Below are 10,639 nucleotides of genomic sequence, written 5' to 3'. Positions count from 1 at the left end.
AAAAAGAGAATCGGAGGGGGTTGTGAACTTGATTGCAAAGAGACGGACAATTTTCCTTAGGTAATCGACCTTCCAATGAATTAAGGACAATTGGGCGAGTCAAAATTTAGAGTCTATAAAAAAGGTCTAAATATTAACTTCACATACGTTGTTTTACTATTTCACGTGAGTCTGAATCAAACTATTAAAAGTTCATGTTTTAAATAAATTATTATTGGTTAAAATTAAGCAAATTTGAAGTTTTAAAAATAGCGTAAGTGTACAATGAGCACGAAAAATGAAATCGAAATGACACACAACAACGTAAATTTTAAGAGACTTTTTTTAGTTATAGAACACGACAAGTAAGAATTGATTCAGAATATTGAATCAAAATTTTAAAATTATTATTTAATGCAACTAGAACTGTTTCCAAAGATAAAATGATTAAAAATATCTATTAGAATAAAAAAATTAATAAAAAAGTTCCTCAACAGTCATGGTAATTAATCAACGATTTTGAACAACATAAGGAAGAAACTGAAGAAACTGTGGTAGAGAATCATCTCAGAAAAACCTTTTTTCTCGAGCAATTAGAATGCTACTCCCCCTGCTCAAGAACTCAATTCATTTCTTTAGGAGTCAAATTCTTGATATCGTGTGAGCATCGATTGAAAATTTGAGAGAAGTAAACATGTAATTAGAGTTTAAAGTATTTATTAGTTAATACGAAAATTACTTATATTATCACATTAATGATATTTTAGTCATATTGTAGGGGTAGTTCAGTCATTTTAAAGGTTGTGCTCACACTCACGGGTTCCCACGAGCACACACGGACCCACCTGGAAAAGCACGGTCACTTTTCCCAAATCTGACTCCTCTTTTTAGTTGAAGCCTTGAAGGCTGTGTTTCGAGTCAATGCTTTTCTCCTTTAGGTGGTGTCTAAGTAAATTCAAAGCACCAAACACTACCTTATTTTCCTGGATTTTGCTTCAATAATACCTATGAATCTATGATGTGATTGTAATTGAAAACAAACGATTTAATATTTATGAAGTTAGATATAACGGTTAAAAGTTAAAACGCTTGTATTATTGAATGATATATATCATTTAAATTTAAACATAGTTTCTTTAAATTAATTAGGTCTCTAGAATGCTGGTTTTGAAATTTATTAGATTTGGAGACACCCTCATATTTACAATTTATAGATCACATCATATCGAACGAGTGAAAAACTTCAACTATGAATAAAAAAATGACAAGATACAAATCTTAACAGCCTGCAAAATCAACGATCCCAAAAGGTCGACCGACATGAAATTGATTTGAGTTTTTGGAGATGATCTTTTTTGGCGTTGAATATATGTGCCGATTAGCTTCGCGGCCAGTCATGTGGATACCTTCATTACAAGAAAGATTTCTTGGCATACAAGGAAGGTTTCTTGGTTGTATTTTCTGCTGCAGTTTTTCAAGTTATATTTGCTTTGCTTCTGCTTGTTAATTATGTTGTTAACATTACTTATCCTCACTCTTCCATGGTTTACTTACCGCAAGCTGATCGCGATGATCGAAACATATAACCAGACGATGATCTCCTCCGAACAAAACACACAATTATTCGAAAGTCAAACTTCCGAAAGACGTTTAGGGATACTTGATCATCTTCGGTGTCTTCGAGTATGCCATTCTTGGAAAGCCAATGTTGATAATTCGACGTTTCATCATGGGGAGACACAAGGATTATCCATGAAGTAAAACGTAAATTCTTCTTTTGTTAACATTATTGTATTGGATTTATTACATTAAGATTCTAAAAAGTACCAATGTGTCAACAAGTCCTATACAATTAATATATCTCCTCACCATGCATGCACCCTCTTGACCTCGCGGAAAATACAACAAACCCTAAGCCAAGCCTAAGATCTCGCGGAAATTAAAGAAACAATCATCACAGGCCTCCTATTCAGCCCGATGAATGTTGTCAATGATGTAAACAACGCACAGACCAACTGCGATAGCGAAAAATACGACACAGTAGGCCTCGATCGCCGGAGAAATGAAACGGGTAGGAGTCTTGATGGGGCGGACGATCGGCCTTCGATTCCTTGCACCACCGACCGTTTCCAACGTGCACAGGTGTGAGTAACGGCTGGCAATGAATTCCCTCAAGTTGTCGAAGCCGAGCGCTAGGTGATCGATTTCAAGGCCGGTCTGGAAACGGAAATCTTGTTTGAGAGACGCCAGTGGATATCCGTCACCGTCGGCCCAACTTCTTTCAGTCCCCGGGAGTCGGTTGAGCAGACTGAGCAACCACGCCTCAAAGTAAAGCAGCCATTCAGGTACCGGTACGGTGGCCGCAGTGGCGGTGGCTTCCATGATGTGCAAGAAGCACGGAAAGAAGAGAAAGCGATAAAGATAAGGAAAGAAGATGAGAGAGAGAGAGAGAGAGAGAGAGAGAGAGAGGCAGAGATCTAGAGGGTTTTTGGGAAGTTTTGGGAAATTGAGAGAGGATTAAAGTTGAAGGGCCAGTGTGCTATGAAGAACTATGAAGAAATGAACTAGCTATGTAACTGCTATATATATACATATTCTCCCTCTAACTCTCTCCAACTCACTCACTCTCACTCACTCACTCTCTCTCTCTCTCTCTCTCACATTACACTGATCGGTTAAAACCGCCTCTAACAAACTTTTCAACGGAAGTCAACCGCCTAACATATTAACGGAAGTCGCTATCCAATAACACTCAGCTTTTGTCTGCAGGGGTAAAATAGGAACTTGAAAATATATTGGGATTGGGTAGGAAGAGAGATTTAATTGGTACAAATAGAACCTGTAACTAATGAACCGAACTCTCGCGCCAAAATCCATACCCTCCCCTATGGGTGGCAATTTCAACCCAACCCATTAACCCGATCCAGCCCACCCATTTAAATCTACATTTGGGAGGAGACTTAATGGATCAGGTTGCTAACATTCCACCTTATAAAAAAATGAACTTTAACGAAAAACTCTCGGTCCTGTTCATTTTAACGAAAAATCACATTTTTACACTAAAAAGTCAATTCTGGTACTATTCATTTTACCTTTTATTTTGTCCTTATCGTTAAAATTTAAAGTTTTCAATCCCTTTTCATTTATTTTCCTCATAAAAAATGCGGTTTGACCATAAGCTCAAACATGATTTGAAGGTCCTAGCTACGCTATGCATTCAATATAAAATTGGACTTGTTGATCACTCGTTTTTTCTAGTTGGTCTCGCGTGAACACGCAAACTCGTTACCTTCTGTTAACTAAGGGTGCTTTTGTAAATTCATTAAAACAAAAAACCTATTCTCCTCTCCTGTTGATTTCGATTCTCAGACTTACACAGTTACACTCCTCAAGTCCTCCTCCAACTCAGGGCAATCCAGGCCTCCCACTTCCCTTCCCTGAACTTTTTTTTATGCCCCTAAAGACTTACAAAATTCCCAAATATGAACATTAAATTCGAGAATTTCGTTAAAGCATCTTACATGTGATACATATATTACAAGAAAGCATACAAGGAAAGTTTCTTGACTGTATTTTCTGCTGCAGTTTTTCAAGCTATATTTACTTGCTTCTGCTTGTTAATTATGTTGTTAACATTGCTAATCCTCACTCTTCCATGGGTTACTTACCGCAGGCTCATCGAAACATATCTTAGCATACGATGATCTCCTCCAAACAAAATCACAATTATTCGAAATCCAAACTTCCGAAAGACATTTAGTGACACTAGATCATCTTTGGTTTCGTCGAGTACGTATGCCTTCTTGGAGAGCCGCTGTTGATAATTACATGGCAGTTGCAAGCAAAACTCAACCTCCGTGGCGTAATCTACGCTCTCCTTGCTTCTCCCTGTACAAGAAGACCGGATTGGTCGCGCTTCGTGGCGTCCTGAGGGTTTTCTGAAAACAGCTCGGTGTTTCAACTTCTTACTGCCTGATGATGATCAGGAATATATCTGTCAACTATTTCAAATCTAATTTGGAAATCTTTAAACAAATAGACGGTTCATCACGAGAAGACACAATCATTACCCACTAAGTAAAACGTAAATTCTTCTTTTATTATTATTGTATTGGATTATTATTACATCAAGATTCTAAAAAATACCAATGTGTCAAGAAGTCCTATACAATCACTATATCTCCTCACCATGCATGCACCTTCTTGACCTCGCGGAAAGTAATACAAACCCTAAGCCAAGCCTAGCCTAATAAGCCAAGCCTAGCCTAATAAGCCTAGCCTAACCTAATAAGCCTAGCCTAGCCTAAGATCTCGCGGAAATTAAAGAAACAATCATCAGAGGCCGCCTACATAGCCGGAAGAATGTTTTTGATGATGAAAAAAGCGCACAAACCGACTGCGACAGCAAAAAGTAAGACACAGAAGAACTCGGCGGCCGGAGAAATGTGACCGATAGGAGCCTTGATGGGGCGGATGATCAGCCTTTGATTCCTTCCACGGCCGACCGTCTCCACCGTACAGATGCGAGAGTAACCGCGGGCAATGAATCCTCTCAAGTTGTCGAAGCCGAGCGCTTGGTGATCGATTTCAAAGCCAGTCTCGAAGCGGAAATCTTGTTTGAGAGACGCCAGTGGATATCCGTCGTCCCAACTTCTTTCAGTCTGGCGGAGGCGCTCGAGCAGATTGAGAAACCACACCTCAAAGTAAAGCAACCAGTCAGGTCTCTGTTCGGTGGCCGCAGTGGCGGTTCCTTCCATGATGTGCAAGAAGCACGGAAACAAGAGAAAAGCGAGAAGGAGAACGAAAGAAGATGTGAGAGAAAGAAAGAAGATGAGAGAGAGAGGCAGAGATGTAGAGGGTTTCTGGGAAGTTTTGGGAAGTTCAGAGAGAATCAAAGTTGAAGGCCAGAGTGCTATGAAGAACTATGAAGAAATGAACTAGCTACGTACTGCTATATATACTCTCTCTCTCTCTCTCTCTCTCTCTCTCTCTCACTCTCACACTCTCCCTCCCTCTCTCTCTCTCTAATTACACTGATCAGTTAAAACCGCCTCTAATTAACAAACTTATCAACGGAAGCGAACCGCCTCTAACAAACTCATCAACGGAAGTCGTTATCCAATAACACTCGGGCATTGTCTGCAGGGGTAAAATAGGAACTTCAAAATGCTGGGATTGGGTAGGAAGAGACATTAATTGGTACAAATAGAAGCACCCGTAACTAATAACTGAACTCTCGCGCCAAAATTCTTCCCCTACCCGAGAAGGGGTGGCAATTTCAACCCAACCCCATTAACCGGACCGGACCCAACTCATCCGTTTAAATCAACATTTGGGAGGAGACTTGATGGATCGGGTTGTTAACATTCCGCCTTATCAAATTAAGACGGTTTGAACCTAGGGTTATACATGATTTGAAAATCCTAGCTACACCATGCATTCAACAAAAATATCGAATGGACCTGTTAATCAATCGTTTTTTCTGTCTGGTCAGGTGAATCCGCAAACCCATTAACCATCCGTTAACTTAGGGTGTTTTTGTAATTTCGTTAAAATAAAAAACCTATTCTCCCCTCCCGTCGCCTTCGATTCTCAGACTTACACAGTTACAAAATTCAAGCAAACCTCCAAAAGTACAGAATTACCAAAAGAATTATAAGATATAAATCATTCAATTATACATCGAGCGCAGGTATAAAGAAGTCGGTCTGTTGATGTTGCTCAAGCCATGGTATCCGCCTTCGACCGAAATATAGCTCCGAGACTAAATATATCCTCCGGCCATGTTACAACCGAGCACCAAAAATCCCGGTCAAACCTCCCCACTAGACACAAAACTTAAGACTGCCCATTCTCGCTACCAATTTCCAGATCATGAAAAATGCAGAGAGAGCTCCAACGACGTGCCAAATTATGCAAAAGTCCTTCCGCCTTCAAATCACTCTTCTGCTTATAGCTGGAAACAAAGGCAAAAGTACCGAAATTACAGTCCAGCAAAAGCACAAATTAACGCAAATATTTAGACAGTATCTGTGAGCTTTTGATTCTACGTGTAAACACAGAAAAAAGCGGGATTTTCAAATCAACAGGCTTATAAGACAAAGCTCATCTATGTGGTATGCACCCAGATGAACAAAGAGAAGGCATAGAACTGATAGATATATGTTATCTTGTTCCTCTAATGAGCGTAGTAACTTTCTGTGATTTGATAGTTGGGAGGGACATATCCCGAACTTAAATTAAATTTTCCAAATAACCTATAGAAGTTGAACTTTTACCTCTCACAGCACAGAAACCCCGGACGTCATGCAAAGCTTGAAATCTGCACCCCCACTAAGCACAGTATCACCTTTCCACCAGTCGGCGCAGAGTGCCTGATTACAGCAAAGATCACCGAATTATAAAAAGTAGATTGAATTTTTGAACACTGACGGAAAAAGAAAAGAAAAATGATAGAAAGAAAGAATAACATTGCACCTTGTCCTTGTGTGAATCAAAGATAAACAAGGGCCACTGCAAGAGAAAACACTATTATTGAGTAACGAATTTATCTAAAGTTCATGCTGGGCAGCAGTCGTGAACTGTTGTTAGAAAACAAAAACAAGAAGAAAACATACAGCAGTTCTCGTATCCCACAGCATAACTTTTCCATCATGAGATGCAGAGACTAAATGAAACGGAGACTTGTCATGCCACTTGCATGCCGTAACCCAAGAAGTGTGAGATGAGAAAGTTTTGATAGAAGCAGAAGTTCCTACAAAAATAATAAAAGCTTTCATGTCAGATGCTTGTGTTCTTTAGTTTGTTTGTGTGCATGGAAGAGAGAAAGAGAGAACATAACACTTGACTCATCTAACGGACCTGGTTTACGAGGATCCCATACCCTAACAATGGGGTCAGAACCACCAGCAGCAATCAAAGCAGAACCTTCACCTCCAATATCAATGCAGTTGAGTACTTTATCATGGTACTGTCACCAGGAGAATGTTTATCATACAAACATTTAATAACTCTGAGAGAGCCAATGCCACATATTGAGTGATTTGATGCCACAGAACGAATGCAAGCATGATTATGAAAAAGACTTCAGACAACAGAATGCTAAGGCTATTTGTACTTACTATTGTCGACGTGGCTGTGCCTCTCTCAACATTCCACTCTTTAATAGAATGGTCCCATGATGCAGAATAGATTGTTTTAGGCTCCGGCCACTTTACAGAAGATACACATTGTGTATGACCTACTAGAGAAGAAACAGCCTCCCCCTGTGACGTAATATAATGTATAATAACTATCAATAACAGGAAAAACAATCTGGCTCACTAAAATCTTAATATTATAATATTTTCAGAAGAAAAAAAAAATTGTCAAAAAGGACACAAGCTAGTCTAATTTAAAATGAAATTTTGGAAAAAGTAAAGTGACATAGGATGTCAGAACAGGATGATTGATGCAATAATCTTTTAAATCTTTAATAAAAAGGAAACATTTCATTCATTTCTAGCTCAACAACTCTCAAAGAAATAACCAAGCCGTTAGACATCCCGTTCAAAGAAATAATTGAACCTCTTTTTCTTACATAGATATTTCCTTTAAATGACAATCTTTCCATTACTTATGGCAGAACCAAAGAAACCATCAAGAATTCACTAGTGCAAAAATTTCAATCGATAACAAAGTGTTAAGCCATTTGTTAGGGGGAAGTTGTATATACCGTGTGCACCCCGAGTTAAATATTTAATAAGCTTGTGCCCACTTAGTCAACTGAATGTCACCCCAAAATTATTAAACCCCTTTATATAAAATAATAAACGCATATCACATACCTCCAACTGCAATTCCTTTTCTTGACCAATCTTTTTTCTCTTCTTTGTTGACACAGTATCACCTTCTGCATCAGGCTCATTTGTCTGCCATAAATTGATAGTGGAATCCCAAGAGCCTGAACATACCTAAGCATATGTAAGAAGACAAAAGAAAAGGTAAATTATAGACTTATGCCAAAGCCCAATCTCACATACACTACTTGTCAAATTATATATTGGGCTTGTCAAATTATATGTTGGAAATCAGAAGTAGACAAGACCATGTTTCCAGACGTCTGAGCAGCAACACTTTGAACAGCAGCTGTATGTCCATGTAAAATTTTGAATGCTCTTATCCTCAAAGGATTTTTTCGGGTCTCTTCTGCATTGAACTTTCCCAAAAAACAAATAATAAAGATTTAGTATACACATCATACTATCCTTATGAAAACAGTATGGTCATCCAATTACCTTCCACAGCCTCAGTGTCCGATCTTTCGAAGCAGCAGCTACGGTAACACTTTCTCCACCTGCATAAAAAAATGAATACCAGCTTAAGCACTTACGACAAGATAGATACTGGGAACTGCACTACCCAAGCAGCTAACATGTAAAGACCACCTCCCTAACACAAACAGAAATTCATGCACAGAAGTATCCCATTAGACATGAAAAGGTTTTCAAATCCAAAGGCAAAGACAATGAGGATGCCATAATAACTCGGTCCTCTAAAGGCCAGAACTGAAAAATTGTAAGTAGTTGACAGTGCCAATTGACATTCACTAGAGAACTGATAACAACAGTATCCTGGTCATATTCAACAAGGAATAAGCCAATCATGAACACTTATATCTTATAGCTACCTTTTGGATTGATTATACTAACTGAAGTAACAGGTCCACTGTGTCCTTCCAGTATATGTGTACATGCCCCAGGGGCTTTCCACACCCTAAAAGATGATAAATTCAAAAAATCAGATATCAAGCTTTGGTATTATGTATCTGCGTAAGAAATCGCAAGGTATACAAGAAAAGAAGAAAAAAATTAGTGCAATTACCTTCCCAAGCCATCATAGCAGCCTGTCAAAAAGAACCTGCCACATAATACAAATTACAAGAGTTTCAAACTACTTTAGGGCCAAAACAAGAATATCAAATTTAGAATAATGTTTTCAGAGATAACTTCATATTGTGCTGGGATGCAAGAAAATATATCCAATGAATAGCAAACATTCTGAAAAAGGACAATTGGAGGTTTCCTCTGAAGAGATTTGGAGTTGAACTGAAAGGAGCTACTCCATGCTACCTTATTTAATAGTACAAGGACCTAACTAAAACTCCCCAGCTCAAATAAATTACTTTAACTTTAAATTTTATTAGCAACAGATATATCCTTATCGTTTACTTACATCACCTAGCACCATGTGAACAGTAAATTAATTTGAGAGGTGATAACCCAAGCCATGCAGATTGTAGGATAAGAAATGAAGCAACGAAGTGCACATTACAAATTGTGATGTGCGTACCTGGGACTAGAACCATCAACTGCACTAACCCATTCATTGTGTAAAGAAGGTTCTTCTTCTTTCCGTGGGACCACAGCCCGTATATATTCTATCTCCAATATCCTCTCCTGTCATAGTCATAAACCCATCATTAGATATCAAATAAGAAGGTGGATAAAATGACAATGATGAAAATTACTTCTCTCAAATCAGCTTGTTAGAGCAACATATGCAACCCTAGAGCTGCACTTGCACTAAAGTTAAAAATGCACACCAAAAAAAACCCTAATTCCAAACTCAACCAGTAAATTTAAACACAATAAATAATCGGTGAAATCAATTTTTCATAGTTGTGAAACCGAAAAAAATAATTGAAAAACTCATATTATGTGGCTAACTGGAATAATTTATCCAATTAACTTATCTCTTGTTGGTTTCTTAGCACCAGTTTGGATTCAGAACTTCAATACAGGATTTAATGGTATACGGGATGTACAAATCCCAAATCTTTCAAGTATCCCATTTCTTCAATTTACGCCTAACAAGGTGTAGTTCAATTTACTCTGAAACTGAATTTCCTGAGTTCAATTTACGCCTAACAAGGTGTAGTTCAGAAAACCCCGCTAACGAATGGAAATCTATGTTTCTTTTTCTCAAAGTTTACGTCAGTTTGTTTTAAGATGGAACAAGTAAATTACAAATCCTGCAGTGAAGCCCTATCATTAACCAAGCTGATAACTTTCTAACTTCCGCTGTTCCAATCCCGTCATTTATTACCATTCTCTCAGTTCACTTTTATCCATTCTCTCAGCATTGCCTTCTATTTCACGTTGCTTGCAATTGCATAACATACAGCATTTTATCAGAAAACTTATGCACACAATTCACACAACAAATTGCAAATTGAATCCGACAAATTGGAAATACACACCGCGGAAATGTTCTTGGCAAGAAGGAACTTTTCAAGCGACATCCGAACCAGCTCATTCTTGATAAGGAAATCGAAAGGCTCCGATTCCCAATCAGGGTTTCCTGATCACAATCACCAATCAAAGCTTCAGAACACAAAAAAGTAAAATCCTTTCTTAGAGAATCAACGGCGGAGGGAAAAACAAGTGTAAGAACATGAGAGGCTACCTGATGTAATGAGGTTGTTGACGACGGTGGAGAGGCCCAAGCGGGTGAGACTGGCGGGGATGGATATGGAGGATTCTGGAACTTTGTAGGGCTGGCCGAGGTCCGTTTTGAAGCGGACGAGGACCAACAGCGACGGCTCTTCGGAATTTCCGTCGGCGTCCATCGCTTTGCTTCTGGCGGATGAGACTGTAGAGAGAGAGAGAGAGAGAGAGAG

General features: G+C 38.7%; 1 protein-coding gene across 1 annotated transcript; it reads right to left on the bottom strand.

Annotated features, from left to right (window-relative positions):
- Nucleotides 1-5,620: 5,620 nt before the first annotated feature.
- LOC137708514 (ribosome biogenesis protein WDR12 homolog) lies at nt 5,621-10,639 on the bottom strand. Its single transcript, XM_068447610.1, has 14 exons — nt 10,426-10,639; nt 10,220-10,320; nt 9,310-9,416; nt 8,842-8,877; nt 8,648-8,733; nt 8,256-8,314; nt 8,066-8,176; nt 7,806-7,931; nt 7,101-7,244; nt 6,841-6,949; nt 6,597-6,733; nt 6,457-6,492; nt 6,258-6,353; nt 5,621-5,935 (listed from the first exon to the last, which is right to left on the bottom strand). The coding sequence occupies exons 1-13, from the start codon at nt 10,586-10,588 to the stop codon at nt 6,261-6,263; spliced, it is 1,308 nt and encodes a 435-aa protein (XP_068303711.1). The 5' UTR covers nt 10,589-10,639; the 3' UTR covers nt 5,621-5,935; nt 6,258-6,260.

This window comes from Pyrus communis, chromosome 11 (assembly GCF_963583255.1).
Source record: "Pyrus communis chromosome 11, drPyrComm1.1, whole genome shotgun sequence".
Taxonomy (NCBI): Eukaryota; Viridiplantae; Streptophyta; class Magnoliopsida; order Rosales; family Rosaceae; genus Pyrus; species Pyrus communis.
Note: the sequence above shows the minus strand (reverse complement) of the source record. Positions and strands in the feature narration are given on the sequence as shown.